Source organism: Hippopotamus amphibius, chromosome 16, assembly GCF_030028045.1.
Source record: "Hippopotamus amphibius kiboko isolate mHipAmp2 chromosome 16, mHipAmp2.hap2, whole genome shotgun sequence".
In the NCBI taxonomy this organism is placed as follows: Eukaryota; Metazoa; Chordata; class Mammalia; order Artiodactyla; family Hippopotamidae; genus Hippopotamus; species Hippopotamus amphibius.
In genome coordinates this window covers 54,176,771-54,192,306 of record NC_080201.1, presented here as the reverse complement: position 1 = coordinate 54,192,306, position 15,536 = coordinate 54,176,771, and the positions used below count along the sequence as shown (strand labels likewise).

The following is a 15,536-nucleotide window of genomic DNA, read 5'->3' as shown; positions in this document are numbered from 1 at the left end:
TCCAACGCTCACAGCTTCACTTACACTCCGCCTCTGGAATATGTGCATCGGCCCCCTCTTCACCTCCACCCACCTGTCCACGGAGCACCTCCACCTGCCAACTGAACACCTCTCACGCTCGCCTTTCCCACCAAACTCGCCCTCCCTGGACGCTCGCAACCTCACACACATCCTCACTCAACACACTCCCGTCCACACACCTTGGCGCATCCTTCCAACAGCACCCTCACCTTCCCCGTGACACACTCCTCGTCACACCCCCCCTGCACCCGCTCCCCTCTTCATCACCCACCACCTCTGCCCTCACCCAGCGCCCGCACTCTCCCGCCGCGGGTCCCGCTCGCACACGCCCCCTGCACGCCCCCGGCCCGCGGACCCCCAGCTCTCGGGCGCCTCGTCCGGCTCCCCCCATCCTCTCGCGGTGCCCTCTCCCCTATTGTCCGGGGCCTCCCCGTGTCTCCCCGCCCCCTCCCCCGCGCCGGCCCCGCCCCGGCCTCGGCGCCCCGCCCCCCGGGCGGGCAGGGGGCGGGGCGCGGGGGGCGGGGGGCGGGGCGGGCGGCGCGGGCGGTGCAGGTGCCGGGCCGGGAGCGGGCGGCGGCGGCGGCGGCGGCGGCACCACCATGGGCCGGGCCCGGCGCTTCCAGTGGCCGCTGCTGCTGCTGTGGGCGGCCGCGGCGGGGCCAGGTAGGGTCGGGGGCCGGGGCTGGGGCCGGCCGGCCGGGCCGGGGCGGGGGGCGCGCCGCGGTGACAGCCGGGCGGCCGCGGGGCCGCAGAGGCCGAACAATGCGCGCGGGGCCGGGCCGGGCCCCCTCCCCGGGACAAAGCGCAGCGCGGGCCGGGAGCCGCGGGCCGGGAGCCGCGAGCGGGGGAGGGGGCGCGGGCCCCGGCCGCCGTGCCGCAGCCCCCCCACCCCGCACAGGCCCCGATCCCGGTGGGGACAAAGAGCCCGGGACCCCCCCCCCCCCCAACCCCAAGCCAGCCTTCTCGGGACCGGCCCAGCTGTCCTTCTGTCCGGTCTCTGTGTCCCTCTGTCCGCCTGTCTCTGAGTCCCTCAGTCTCTCTCCTTGTCCCCCTACCCTTGTCCTCTGTCCCTCAGTCTCCAAGACTGTCCCTATCTCCGTCTGTCCCCCTTTCTCCTTGCCCCCCTGTCCCCCAGCTCTCCATCCTGTCTTTGTCCCCCACCTCTGTCCCATGGTCTCTGTCCTTTTTTACTGGGTCACTCTGCCCGCCCCCATCATCTTCTCGATTCCCTTCTCTGTCCCCCTGTATTTCTGCTTCCCCTCTCTGCCCCCATTCTCCCTCTCGGTCCCTGTCTCGCTGTCACCTCTGCTTCTCTGTCCCCCATCTGTCCCATTCCCTTGTCTCTCTGTCCCCTATCATCCTGTCATTCCTGTTTCTCTAGCTCCCTCTGTCACCTATCTCCCTGATTCCCCACTCTCTCCCCTCTCTCTGTCCCGCTGTCTCCCTGTCCCCTGTCTCTCCGCCTCCCCTGTCTACCCTTACATCCTCCATCCTGGGCTCCCCCATCGCCATCCTTCATTTCTCCATCTCTCTATCCTTCTGTGCCCCTGGAGAGGAATTGAGTCAGGCAGGGCATCCTGGAAGGCCCTGGAGGGAACTGTGTGTGTGTATGTGTGGGGGGAACCTTGGCATGTGGGCACACACGTGGACTCAGCAAATGCCTCCCAACCGCTGTGCCTCCCCACCCGTTCACACACCCAGGCCACGACCTACAGAGAAGCCCCCTCCAGGACATCCAGGGAGCCCTCCCCATACCCTTCTCACGCACTGTGAAAAGCTGGAGACCTCCAAGAGAGGGTGACCCTGAGACCCGGGACAAGGTCAGAAAATGTCACCCCCACACTCACACTCTCACACTGTGTGTGCCTGGTACTTGCCACAGGGCACCCCATCCCCAGCGGGGGAAGCCACTCCTGGGGGGAATGGATGACTGGGAGGTGGCTGAGCAGAAGTGCGAGGGCCGGATGTCCTGTAGAAATTTGGGAGCTGTGACCAGATGGCACAGGGCTGGGCCCTTGCCTGGGTTTAAATCGTGGCTCTTACCATTTGCCAGAGTAGCCAATGGCAAGCACCTTCCTCTCTTGGGGCCTCAGTTTCCCTTTCTGTAAAGTGAGGATGTTGAACTCAGTGACCTGAAAGGAAAGGAACTCCGGCTTGGACCCCTGAAGGGGTTTCTGGCAAGTTGGGTGCAGGGACATCTTTCTCACTCCAGAGTCCGAGGCAGAGCCTGCCTCTCCTCTCCTCGGGCCAAGGTGAGGGATAGAGTGGATCTGTCACCCTCCACCTTGCTTTCTCCCACAGTCTTCTGCCATCACTTCAGAACTTTCACCGTTAGCTCCTTTCTTTGTGACAGACATGCCACAATTTCTCCGGTGAGCGCTTTGGTGCCTTAGCTACCTCTCCATCCGATTTTGTCTTTCTTTCTTTGTGAGGCCCTAAAAACTGGGCTCATAGACATCTAGAACTAACGAATCCAGTAAACAAAGAACCTGAAGGTACTGTAGACCCGTTGACATCTTTAGGCTTCCAGAACCCCGAAGTCTTTAGAATCTTGACACCTTTAAAATTCTAGAATGTTGCTGGCATTAGCATTCTAGCCTCCTGACATCTTCACAATTCTGAACCCTTGACCTCCTGGAGATCCTGAGTCTTGACACCTCTAACATCTAGAACCTTGATGGTTTAGAATGGTGGGAGTGGGGATTCTCAGAATCAGAATATAGCCCAAGATTCGAGAATCTTTCCTCCAGCACTTCTGGGAGGTAGCTCTCCAGGCTTGTCCCTTGTTTGGTTTTTAAGTCACTGCTTCCTGGTACTCTAATCCCTTCTGTAAACTTTCTCTAAATTAAATGGCGTGGGACTTTACAAGTTGGGAGAGAGCTAGGTGTCATGGGATGCACTCTGGAACCAGGCCTCTCTGGTGTAGTTCTGGGTCAGCCCCTGCCCTGTCCCCTCTGAGCCTCAATTTCCCTTCTGGAAAGCATGGGGCAGGCATCTGGAGTACCTGATCTCAGAGGACCCTGCCTGCTTTCCTTTTCACCGGCTATCTCTGAATGGCTTTGGCCACCAGATTTTAGGAGGTGTCCGTGGTCCCCATGTTTCCCTCTCAGTCACTCCCCTTCCCCTCTCACCTTGCCCCTCTAGCGGGAGTGGGGATGGGAGATGGGGTGCATTTACGCCCTTTCAAAAATGTATTCTCTTTTTCCCTGGCTCACTCATCTACCAAGAATACCAGCAGAGGCTGATGAGATTTATGCCAACAGAAAGAAGGGTCCAGGGTGGGTAGGCGAGAAGACGTGAGAGAGAGAAGGGACGCCTGCCCAGAGATGCACATAGGCAGAAACAGAGACCCACGGGCCAGAAACTGGATGGAACAGAAAGGAGCGGAGGAAACAGATCTCCAAGTCCAAAGAAAAGATAAAGAGGCTTTTAAGAGTTGGGGGGCTTTGTGGAGAGAGAGTTTGTTGATCCCGAATAATGTTTCCCTCCCAAGTGACTCACTCTTCCCTCTCTCCTAAAGTCCTGACCTGCCACTCTGAGAACAGGGTTCTGTCACTGATCCCCACCCACCCATGAGCCAGATGCCTGAGTCCCCAGAGCGGGGGTCAGGTTCCGTGTTGGAGTCCAAGACCTTAGACACAGCAGGGCTGGGGCCTGGGGTGGGTTAATGTTGTGCGAGCCTGGCCTGTCCCCATCTTGGGGAACACAAAGGCAGCTTTCTCTCTCTGGGTGGGGGGGGGGGGGGGCGGGAGACCGTCGGACTCGCCAGCGGCCAATGGCCTGTGGCACCAGGACCCAAGCACCCACTGGTTCCCGCCTGTGCAGACCCCAGGCCCATAGGTCCTCTGGGAACCAGGCACCAAGGCTCCTCAGCTGGCACCCAGTGGGGCAAGAGGGCAGCAGTAGAGTCCGGGCTCTTCTGGAAGGGGGTGAATAGAGGGCACTGGGGGTGGAAGAGAGGACAGTGAGTGCTCAGTGCTGACGCGCACCCTTCCCGGAGCAGGAATTCTTCCCCTGACCCCACCCCCAGGGGGGACCTCCGGAGGACTCCCCCACCGCCTGGCTGGGATCGAAGCCTGGAATCCAGGGAGTTCTGAACATCCTAGGAACGTGGGGGCCACAGGGCGAACTTTGTGTGTGCGGCTGCTGACTCGCCCCTACGCCCCCACCTGATGCGTGCCTGCTTCCCGGGCAGCAGGGGACAAGAGGGCCGGGGAGACAGGGCTGTAGTCCTGGGGCTGGAGGGCTGCGGACCTGGAGTCAGACGTGCCCAGGAGAGTTGAGGGGGCTGGGGGCCTGGACACCTGCGTCTGAGGGAGGAGGGGCTGGGGGCCTGGACTCCTGGGGCTGAGGGAGGAGGGGGCTGGGGGCCTGGACTCCTGGGGCTGAGGGAGGAGGGGCTGGGGGCCTGGACTCCTGGGGCTGAGGGAGGAGGGGCTGGGGGCCTGGACTCCTGGGGCTGAGGGAGGAGGGGCTGGGGGCCTGGACTCCTGGGGCTGAGGGAGGAGGGGGCTGGGGGCCTGGACTCCTGGGTCTGGCGGAAGAAAAGCCTAGGGATCCTGGATGTGTATTAGAGGGAGGAGGGGCTGGGTCCCCGGACTCCTAGGTCTGAGGGAGGAGGTAGCTGGGGTCTTGGACTCTGGGTCCGAGGAAGGAGGGGAGCTTGAACTCCTGGGTCCAGAGGGAGAAGGGGACTGGGGTCCCAGACTCCTAGGTCTTGACGGAGGGTGGGGTGGAGATACAGACTTCTGAGTCCTGAGAGAGGAAGGGGCTGGGGGTCCGCACTCCAGGTTTCTGAGGGAGGAGGGGCTGGGACCCTGATGCCTAGGTCCTGCAAATACAGGCGCCTTCACAAGGCTGAGCTGGGGAAGAATTGATGCTTTGTGCGAGGATGTTCGGACTCCGCCATTGATGGGGGGCTGAGGGGGGGTTTGGTCAGGACGCAGGGATGTACCACCTCCCTAGGGGAGGATGTGGGGGAAGGAGGCATGATGCCACGAGCCCCCTGGGGAGAGGATACGGAGGGGGTGGCTGTGACCTTCCCGGAACTGTGACCTTGAGACTCCCTTGGGTATTCGCTGACTCAGGACCCAGGAAGTGCTCCCCCCACTCCGCTTAGTCTCCGTGGAAACATCCACCAGCTGTGTAGTCTGGACCCCTGGCTCCGGGGTCTTGAAGGAGGAGGGGGTTGGAGGCCCAGAATCCTGGATTTGTGGAGGGAGAAGGGCTTGGGACTGCTGGATTTGAGGGAAGAAGATGCTGAGAACCCAGGTTCCTGGTCCTGATGGAGGAGGGCACTAGGAACAGGGACTCCTGGATCCTGGGAGAGGAGGCAGTTGGGGTGCTGGATTCCTGGGTCTAAAGGAGAAGAGTGCCAGATTCTGGGTCTCTACATATCACCTGCTCAGCCACTCTTTCCTAAACCCTCCCCAGTCCCTTTTTCCAGGCACCATCCCCATGACGACTTCAGGCTGTCAACACAGTTTAAAGGGCCAGTGCCCCAGTCTGCAAAGCTCAGCCCCTCTCTGACCAGAAAGTCCTGCCTCACCACCCCCCAACCCCGAAACAAAAGCTCCTGGGATATTAATATTCCAGGCACAGACACTGTTGGTTACTGACTCCTCAGGAGGGGGAGGGAATAAGACAAAAGCCCCCCACCCTCACCCCATGTGCACCCTCAAGCAGAGAGCAAGGGATACATGTGTGGGGGGGGCAGACCCAGAGGTCCTGATGGCTCCCAAGAGATATTGAGTTTCTGCCACCGACTTGCCTGGGACCCCTGAGCCTCATTTTCCACATCTGTAAAATGGGGGGCTAGCACTGGGCTAGTCCTGAGGTTCAGGATCCACGGATAGGTTTCAAGATGTTTTTTAAAAGTGCCAGAATGTGCAGGCAGGCACATCTACAGTTTTCAGGCGGATGGGCCTGTTTTCAGAGGTTGTAATAACAGCAGCTTTGCACAGAGGGCTCCCTGAGCCTCAGGTCCTGGGCTAATCTTTGTGAATCAGGCACTGGCATCAGCCCCATTTTATAGACAGGGCATCTGAGGCTCAGAAAGTTTAAGCCACTTGCCCCAGGTCACACGGATGGCAAGTGGTCCACCTGGGATCCATCCAGGTGTTTAAGATGAGAATAATGTGATGTCACAAAGTCATTGTGAGGTTGAAGTGAGATTCTGCCTGACACACGCAATTCATGCATCAGTCTCCCCAGACATTTATCAAGGGTGAGGCACGTTTCTAGGCACTAGGGTGCAGCAGTAAACCCAAGGGATTATATCCCTGCCTTCATGGAGTGTATATTTGAGTGATGGGGGACAAACAGACAACAAACAAGTATGCCAATTAATAAAATAATTTCAGTGAAAGTTCCATAGAGGAAATAAAACAGTGGTGATGAAATAGAGTTCTGGAGAGGAAGGCACAGGGAGTGAGCAAAGGCCTCTCTGAGGAACAGAGACCTGAAGGAGAACAGGAGGCAATCCTGGGATAATCGAGGGGGAGGAACATTCCTGGCAGATGGGAGAGCCAGTGCAAGGGCCCTGAGGTGGGAACAAGTTCAGCATGTTTGAGGGACATCAAGGCCTGGAGTGAGGCAAGTAGCGGGAGGGTGGTCGGAACCGTGGTCAGAGAAGGGCCACCACAAAGCACCCGGAAGGCCCAGGGAAGGGGCCTAGAATTTTTTATAAGAGTCATGGGCAGCCTTCAGAGTGTTGTAAACAGAGAGGTGACTTGATCTGATTTAACTTTTTGAAAAGTCTATCCGGCTGTTCTGTTGAGACTGGCCTGCGGGGAGGCAGGTGTGGAAGCAGGGAGACTCATGAGTAGCTCTTGAAGGACCAGGTAAGAGATGGTGTCATCGGACTAGCTGATGGTAGGTGAGGTAGACAACGGTGAACAGGTTTGGGATATGTTTTGGAAACAGAATGGATAGATCTTGCTGATGAGATGGATGTTATAGATAAGGGAAAAAGTAAGAACTTGGATGATTTCTAAGTGTTTTGGCCTGAGCAACCAGGTTGTGACATTTACTGAGACTGAGAAAACATGGGAAGGAAAATATTTGGGGCCAGTATTGGACACGTTAAGATTGATATTCTGGGAAGGGCTAGATAAACCCCTAATTGTGGCTTAAATTCACAAAGCATTATATTCAAAGATAAAAGAAGCCTGAAGCAGGCGTCCAGGGCTTTAATGGCAGCTCCACATCATCACCAGAGACCCAGGCACCTTCCAGCTCTTGGTTCCAGAACTCCATTACATCCTAGTTCCATGAAGGTGACCTGGTGGAGAAAGGACTTGTCCTCTTTCTTTAGAAAGTCCCCTCAAAATTATCACGATAGTCTTCCTGATATCCAGTTGTACAAAACTTTATCACATGGCCTCACTTAGCTGCAAGGGAGTCTGGGAAATCTCTCTTTCTGCTGGATACAGGGCAACCATAAAATAAAACCAGGGCTCTTTTACTAAAGAGAAAGGCAAGAATGGATGTTGGGTAGGAAGCTAGCTGTCTCTGCCTCCTCCCCCCAGAATTAATCTTTTCCACCCCTCAGCCCCCAAAACCAGGTTACCTGTCCCTCTTCTAGGGACCATAACACTTCAGATGGGATTTTACAGTGATCTGTGTCTACCTCCCCATAAATCTTGAAGGCCTTCCAAGACAGGGACCTCATCTGACTCATCTCTGGGCACCCAGCCCCTGAAAACCTCCCCACTTCTCAAATGAATAAATGAGACAGAATGTAAGAGACATGAAGTGATAGTTGTCCAGCACTTAAAGGTAAATAACCAGACCTGAACATGGCTCTTTCCTGCTTCAGTTCCTCCACTGGCCTTCAGGATAGAAGCTAATCTCCTAGCCTGGCATTGGAGACCCTTCAGAAGCACATCCCACAACCCCTCACCAATGGTGGGCACCTTTCACCCAGATGATCAGGAGTGGATGTGGATGCAGGAGATGGAATCAGAGAGGTCTGGAGGCAGGTCCTGCCTCTGCCACTCTCAGGCTGTGACCTTGGCTAAGTCATTTTCTCTCTCTGGACCAATTTTCTCATCTATAAAATGGAAACTGGAAAAAAAAAACTGGGGATTGATAATACTGCCTCCCTTTTTCAGGAATTGTGATGATTAAATAGAAATTATATAGGTAATGACCCTAGCACAAAACCTGGAACAGGTAGTGCCTAATAAACAGTAGCTGTTACCGTTGGTTATTGTTGTTTTGAGGATGACAGTGACAGTGGCGTTGCTGCTGCTGATTAATCTCAGCTTTGAGCTTTCCTCTATGCTGTTTCCTCAGCTGGAAACATCCCCTTATTAATCCCTTACCCTGTGCCTCTGGTGGATGAATCAGGGTTAAATTAACTGTTATAACAACAGCCCTGAAATCTCAATGGCTTAACAAAAAAGTGTACTTCTCGCTCATGCTACAGTCCTGTGCGGGCAGGTCACAGGCGGCAGGAAGTCAGGGCCCTGGGCTCCTTCCAGCTTGTGATCCTGTCCTCTGGGCTCCTGGGAGTCCTTTCCAATCAGCCAGTGTGAAGGACTGCGAGTGAGATGAGCCAGACTGGAAGAGGTGTTTCTCTCTTCTGCCTACAGCCCATTGGCCAGAAATCAGTCACGTGGCCCCACCTAAGCAAAAGGGGTCCTAGGAAATGCAGCCTAATAGTGTGTGGTATCCGGTAACTTTAGCAATGTTAAGAGACCCTCCAAAACATACTGGCTTTAACCAATGATTATGTTTTTGGCCCATGACTCTGGGGGTTAGCAGTTTGGACTGGATCAGTTGGGTATTTCTTCTCTTGGTCTCACCTGGCGTCACTCATATGGCTGCAGTCACCTGGTGGTGGCGCTGGGGCTGGGTGGTCTGGGATGGCCTCACTCACACGACTGGCGGTTGGTGCTGGTTTCTGGCTGGGCTTTTCTCTCCATGTGGTCTCTCATCCTCAAGGAAGGTGCTCCGGGCATCTTCACCTGACAGTGTCAGGACAGCAAGAGGGCATGAGCAGAAGCTGCAAGGTCTCTTGAGACCTGGGCTCCAGAACTCATACGATATCACTTCTAGCAAATTCTGTCGGTCAAAGCAAGTCACAAGCCCTTCCCAGATGCACAAGGTCAGAGTGCTTCGTTCACGGGAAGAGCAACAGAGTCAATTCACAAAGGGCATGTACAGGGATGGGAAGATTATCATGGCCATCTCTGCAGACAAGTTACAACGTGTGCTCAGGTGTGGAAGACGGGGTTTGGTGAACACGTAGCAGTTTCCTGTACCTGGTGAACTGCTTACTCTTTAAAATGTGAATCCAATGAGGCTTTCTTGTAGAACCCTCTCTAATCACCCCTCTCCCTGGGTGGTCTTAGTCTCCGCTTCCCCTGGGCTCCCAGCCTGCCCTGTGCTTACCCCCATTAGAGCACATACCACTGGACCTTGACTGCATCTTCTCTAGAGCAGGGGGCAAGTTTTCTCCATCTCCCAGACTCCAGCCTGCAGAAGATGTTAGGTGTAATGAACCGAATGAGAGTGAAAGGAGAGGGATTGGAGGTTTGGATGGGCAAGGAACAGAGGGAAAGAGCAAAGACTGAATTGCACCCCTCAATGAGTCTCCTATCCTGTCTCTCTGTCACTGATCCAGGGGCAGGACAGGAAGTACAGACAGAGAATGTGACAGTGGCTGAGGGTGGGGTGGCTGAGATAACCTGCCGTCTGCACCAGTATGATGGATCCATAGTTGTCATTCAGAACCCCGCCCGGCAGACCCTCTTCTTCAATGGCACCCGGGGTGAGTGCTGGGGCCCAGAATCCTGAGTCTGAAGGAGGAGAGGGTTGGGGCCTGACAGAGGACAGAGCTGAGAGTCTGGACCCCTGGGTCTGAGGGAGGAGGGGGCTGGGGACCTGGGCACCTGGTCCTGTGGTGGGGGGGCTGAAACGTTCTGGGTACTCAAGGGAGTAACCAGGTGGGCATCTTGGACACAGAGGTATGGTTGAAGAGGCAGAGGGCTGAACTCTAAGCTCCTGGAGGAAGGGTGGGACTTCTGAGGTCAGGATTCCCCAAGTTCACTCTTGCCCATTTACTCTCTAGCCCTGAAGGATGAGCGTTTCCAGCTTGAGGAGTTCTCCCCGCGCCGGGTACGGATCCGGCTCTCAGATGCGCGCCTGGAGGACGAGGGGGGCTACTTCTGCCAGCTCTACACGGAGGATACCCACCACCAGATTGCCACGCTCACTGTACTGGGTAACAGCCTCCCACTCCTCAGACCCATCCCTTCTCCTTTCTTCTCTTCACATCCCTTATCCTGAGATTTTTCACCTCCTGGACATATGGTCCCAGTAAATATGACCGGTCATCCTGATCTCTGGCCTCTCTTTGACCCCTGCTATCTGGGACCTTTGTTTCCTTTGGTCCCTGGAATCCCGCAGCCTGGTTACTTTGAGCCCACCTTGGTGTCTCCCTTGACCTCCTCCTTGCCCCCTTCTCCTTGTGGCAGTGGCCCCGGAGAATCCTGTAGTGGAGGTCCGGGAACAGGCGGTGGAGGGTGGCGAGGTGGAGCTCAGCTGCCTCGTTCCACGGTCCCGCCCGGCCGCCGTCCTGCGCTGGTACCGGGACCGAAAGGAGCTGAAAGGTACTACCTGGGGTCGGCGATGGGGCAGGGTGGGAGAGGTGCCAGCGAAGGGAGGGCCTCAGAGGAGGCGGGGTTCCAGGAGGCGCGGCTTGGGAAGGGCTGGCTTATATGTGGCCGGGGCTTGAAGAAGGGCGCACAGGTTTGGCAGACATTAGCCACTCAATATATAGCTATTGAATTAATCGATAGATGAGAGGGCGTGGGGTGAAAGAGTGGTGAGCTTTGGGAAGAGGCACGTGGGGTTGTGGGCCTCTTTCGAGGACGGGCGATGTTTGGAGAAGTAAAGGCGAGGGCTGTGGGTACGGGGTGGAGCTTGGCAAATTGCCTGCTTCGGGATTGGCTTGGGGGGGGGGATGGTGCTCCTTCGGTGGGCAGAGCCATAACCCCGACCTGACAGTGTCCCGGCGGGTCTTGGCAGGAGTGAGCAGCGGCCAGGAGAATGGCAAGGTGTGGAGCGTGGCGAGCACAGTGAGGTTTCGTGTGGACCGCAAGGACGACGGCGGTATCGTCATATGCGAGGCGCAGAACCAAGCGCTGCCCGCTGGACACAGCAAGCAGACGCAGTACGTGCTGGACGTGCAGTGTAAGTGCCCGGCGGGCCAGGACCCGGGGTAGGGAGGGTACCTACGCCCGCCGCCTGCTCCCAGGAGTTCCTAGTCCTGCATGACAACCCGGACAACCAGCCACTCTCCCATTCTCACTTGTGCCCACAGACTCCCCTACGGCCCGGATCCATGCCTCCCAAGCTGTGCTGAGGGAGGGAGACACGCTGGTGCTGACGTGTGCGGTGACGGGGAACCCCAGGTGAGCTCTGGGGCCCGAGACTCCTGGGTCCTGAGGAGAACAGGACTGGGGACCTGGGCACCTGTGTCTCAGGAAAGAGGGGACCGAGTGAACAGAGGGTACTGCGGCCCAGACTTCTGAGTCCTGAGAAAGGAGGGGTCTGGGGCTAGATCGTGAGGAAGGAGGCTGTGGGGTCTCGGACTCCTGGATTCGCGGGGTGGAAGGGGCTGGGGGAGAGGCTAGGGTTCCTGAGACCCTGGTGATGGGTTGAAGCTGGCCTGGGACTGTTGGTTTTCTAGGAAGGAAAGGGCTAATAAGGACCCTCTTATCTGGAGATGCTGCACATCTAGATTCCTGAGACGTCAGAATGGGGTGCTGGCACCTGCGTCCCTAACTCTTATTATACTTCCGCCCAGGCCAAACCAGATCCGTTGGAACCGCGGTAATGAATCTTTGCCAGAGCGGGCCGAGGCAGTCGGGGAGACACTTACGCTGCCGGGCCTGGTATCCGCGGATAACGGCACCTACACCTGCGAGGCGTCGAACAAGCACGGCCACGCGAGGGCGCTGTATGTGCTCGTGGTCTACGGTGAGGACCCGGCGCGTCAGGCCTGGGGCAGGCCTCAGGCTAGGGGCGGGGCCTCCCGGGGTCTCCGCATGATCTTGGGTGTGACTAGGCCTAGGCAACAGGCCAGCTGGATTGGATGGTGTTTGAGGCCAGCCTGTGCCAAGAATGATTCCAGGGGGTCAAAAGCCCACAGAGTTTATAGTTCTGGGGCCCGACTGATGGTCTGGTTTCAGATTCAGTTCTGCACGTAACTTTGTGCCTTAGTGTCCTCATCGGTAAAGTGGAAATAAACAACAGCACCTACCTCATAGGGTTGTTGTGAAGGCTATGTGAGCTAAATATATAGAGGCTAGAGGCCCCGAGCACAAAATAAGTGTTAAGTGTTTCGCTCCTATGGCGACGGTGCAGCAGGAATTCTGGAGTAGTTGAGCCCTAGCTCAGCATTTTAAATACCTGGAGCGTTTTAGACAAGATGGGAATGGACTTGGACCTGAAGTCAAAAGAAAAGGGTTGTGTTGTTTCTGTTCTCGGGGGGCGGGGGGGGGGGGGGAGGTAGGTATTAGCGAAATGACTCGGGGGCGGGTCGAGCAGTGTACAAACCTACAGACATTCCTCGAGCAAGCGGAGCATTGAGTGGCGCCAGGGGAAGGGCCACCGGGTGGCAGTAATTTGAGGGGTGTGGCATACAGGGGGCGCGGTTGGACGTGGCGTGCTGGTTTAAGAGATTGGCAGCGATGGGCCCGGGCTTGGACCGTCCTCTGATGACCTGGGCCTGCGCCCTGTCCCTTTGGCAGACCCTGGTGCGGTGGTAGAGGCTCAAACGTCAGTGCCCTACGCCATTGTGGGCGGCATCCTGGCGCTACTGGTGTTTCTGATCATCTGTGTGCTGGTGGGCATGGTCTGGTGCTCAGTACGGCAGAAGGGTGAGTGAGGGCGGGGTCTCAAATTCTACGAGGGATGTGGTTGCTTGTGGGGTTCGGAAAGGGGTGGGGCCTAGAACTCGATTCGAGAGGGCGGGCCTAGAGCCAGGACAAGGGGGCGGAGCCTAGATCCAGGATGTGAAACCTGAGGCCCACATCCCAAAAGGGGCAGGTCTTTCAGTCCAGGACGCTAAAAGGGGTGAATGAGAGAAGCTCCATTAAGGCCGTGCGTTTGAATTCCTCATTGCTGAAGTTGTTGGGAGCAGAGCAAGGGGATACTACCAAGAGAACTGATAAGGGTTGATCTTTCCGTGAGCTTTTGGAGTCTTCCTAATTCTGCTTTTACCTCTTTCTCTGCCCCTGTTTTACTATTCCCTGGACTTGACTCCCGCTCCCTGTATGTTCCGTCTCTCTTTTCCTTTGTCTGGTATGTCTTGTCTGCCTCCCTGTCCAACTCCTGGGTCCACACATATCTGTTGCCTCTGCCCGGGGGTCTGTCACCCCTCAGGCTCCTATCTGACCCATGAGGCCAGTGGCCTGGATGAGCAGGGAGAAGCCAGAGAAGCCTTTCTCAATGGCAGCGATGGACACAAGAGGAAAGAAGAATTCTTCATCTGACCCCACCTCCACCCCAGGCCTAGGCCTGGGCCTGGGCTGGGGTCCACCCCACTGCCAGCTGCAAAGACATTCACCAGAGTCTGGGATGGTGGGCTCCTCCCCCCACCACTAACACCTCAGACGCTTGGGCGGGGATGGGGGTATTGGATGCCTGGGGCTCTTCAAGGGCCAGAAGCAAGGGCCCAGACGTCTGGGTCCCCTAAGGGGGGCGAGGGCCAAAGGTCCAGACCCCACCCCGTCCAGGGAGGGCGGTAGGGATTGGGTTGGGGTAAGATAACTGGGGGAAGGCCAAGGCCCCTAGGCTGCAGAACCAGGTCTTGTGGGGAGGGGTCAGATTCTGGGAAGGGTGGGGTGGGCGGGGCAGGGGAACAGCGATATCTTCAGGGGTCCTAGACCCCATGCCAGCCCTTGTAGGAGTTCCACAGAGCTCTGGGCACCTCTTTGCAAAGCCATGTTTGCACGGTGGGGGTGAGGGTGGGGGGAGGGCGTGGAAACAGGGATTCTGTGTCTTTGTGTCATAACTTTGACGGGGGTGGTGAGGGAGACAGCCCCGACTTGTCTCCAGTCCCCTTCCCCAGGCTCCTGGGCTCTCCTTCCTTCCACCTCCTCCCTCCACATCTGTCCTACCCGTATTTGTCTCTCTGTCCACCCACTCCTAGGGGGGCCTTCCCCATCTCTCCTCCAGGCCCCCCGGGGAGGGGGAAAGGAGTTTGGGGGGAGGGTGCGTTGCTCTCTATGGTTTTATATATAATATATTAAAAAAAATCAAAAATCTGTATGAAAATATCAGATTGCACCCCCCTCCCCCCATTCCTGGCTTTTGCCCCCTTTTTCTTGTTTAAAAAAAAAACAAAACACATTTTGTACGGGGCAGGGGGGGGAACAGGGAGGGGGGTGGGCAATCCCACTAACCACCATTAAACTGAGGAGAGAACAAGTGTTTGGGGTGGCTGTGTGTCTGTCTCTCTGCCCAGAGCTACACCATGTTGGGAGGGGTGCTGAAGGGAGGGTGGATGGAGGGTGATGGTTGCTGGTGGACCGTATAGGCCAGAAGAACGTCCTTACTTCTCCAAGGGCACGTCCACCCTTCCAAGAAACCTGTTTCTTTTATGGTCAGTCTTTCAGCCAAAAGTCACCAAGTCTTGTCTCTTCAGTAGCCACTGAACTACCCATCCCCACCCAATAGCCTGGACCCTTCCCCTGGCTTACCCTCACCCCTGACATCAATCTCCAGAAGAGCTTTCAATTACTCACACCTTGCCCTGTCAAAACCTGTCCTTGCCCTACTCAAAAATCTTTCCCTAGCTCCCCATCTCCTCTAGATCAAGTTAAATCTCCTTAGCCTGGCATTCCAGGCCCCTCATTCATTCCTCTAAATTTTAGACAAGTGATTCTAATTTTCGAGTCAAAAATACATTGACCTTACTTTTTGCCAGGTGCTGTTTAAAGGGCTGGAGATGCCATGGTGAATAAAACAGGCAAAAGTTAGGTGTTCCAGACAGCTTAGCACTAACTGCAAACGTGATCCTGTTCTAGGCACCGAGGACCCAAAGTGAAAGAGGGTGACTCCAGTCTTAGCTTCACAAAGCTTTCATGAGGAAACCAGACTACAGCAAGAAAGCAAAACAAACAATAGCAAAAACTTAATTTCAGATAGCCATAAGTACTATTAAGATAAAATACAGAGTAAAGGAATGTGGGTACTATTTTCTTTTAACTTGTTATTATGGAAAACATCAAACATACAGAAGTAGACAGAACAGGACAATGAAGCCCCATGCATCTGTCACCCCAGCTTCAACAACCATCACCTCATAGCCAATCCTGCTTTATCCATAACCCGCTCACTTTTCTTAAGCCAATCTGGAGGTGCTTAGACAGATCAGAGCAAGCCTATTAAACTGACATCTGTGCCAAGATACGAATGAGCACAAGAGCAGCTATTCGACGATCAGAAGGAAAAGCATTTTCAGGCAAAGGGAACAGCAAGGGCAAAGACCTGAGATG

At 56.1% G+C, this 15,536-nt stretch overlaps 1 protein-coding gene across 2 annotated transcripts; it reads left to right on the top strand.

The window, feature by feature from the left end:
* The first annotated feature begins 561 nt into the window (after positions 1-561).
* CADM4 (cell adhesion molecule 4) lies at positions 562-14,481 on the top strand. 2 transcript variants are annotated; one of them, XM_057710993.1, is made up of 9 exons: positions 562-684; positions 9,653-9,799; positions 10,100-10,252; positions 10,506-10,640; positions 11,059-11,223; positions 11,354-11,444; positions 11,840-12,012; positions 12,786-12,914; positions 13,420-14,481. In XM_057710993.1, exons 1-9 carry the CDS (start codon positions 621-623, stop codon positions 13,527-13,529), a joined length of 1,167 nt encoding a protein of 388 aa, XP_057566976.1. In that variant the 5' UTR covers positions 562-620; the 3' UTR covers positions 13,530-14,481. The 2 variants fall into 2 exon arrangements, with proteins under 2 accessions (XP_057566976.1, XP_057566977.1); XM_057710994.1 differs by lacking the exon at positions 562-684 and adding an exon at positions 8,988-9,246.
* The last annotated feature ends 1,055 nt before the right edge of the window (positions 14,482-15,536 follow it).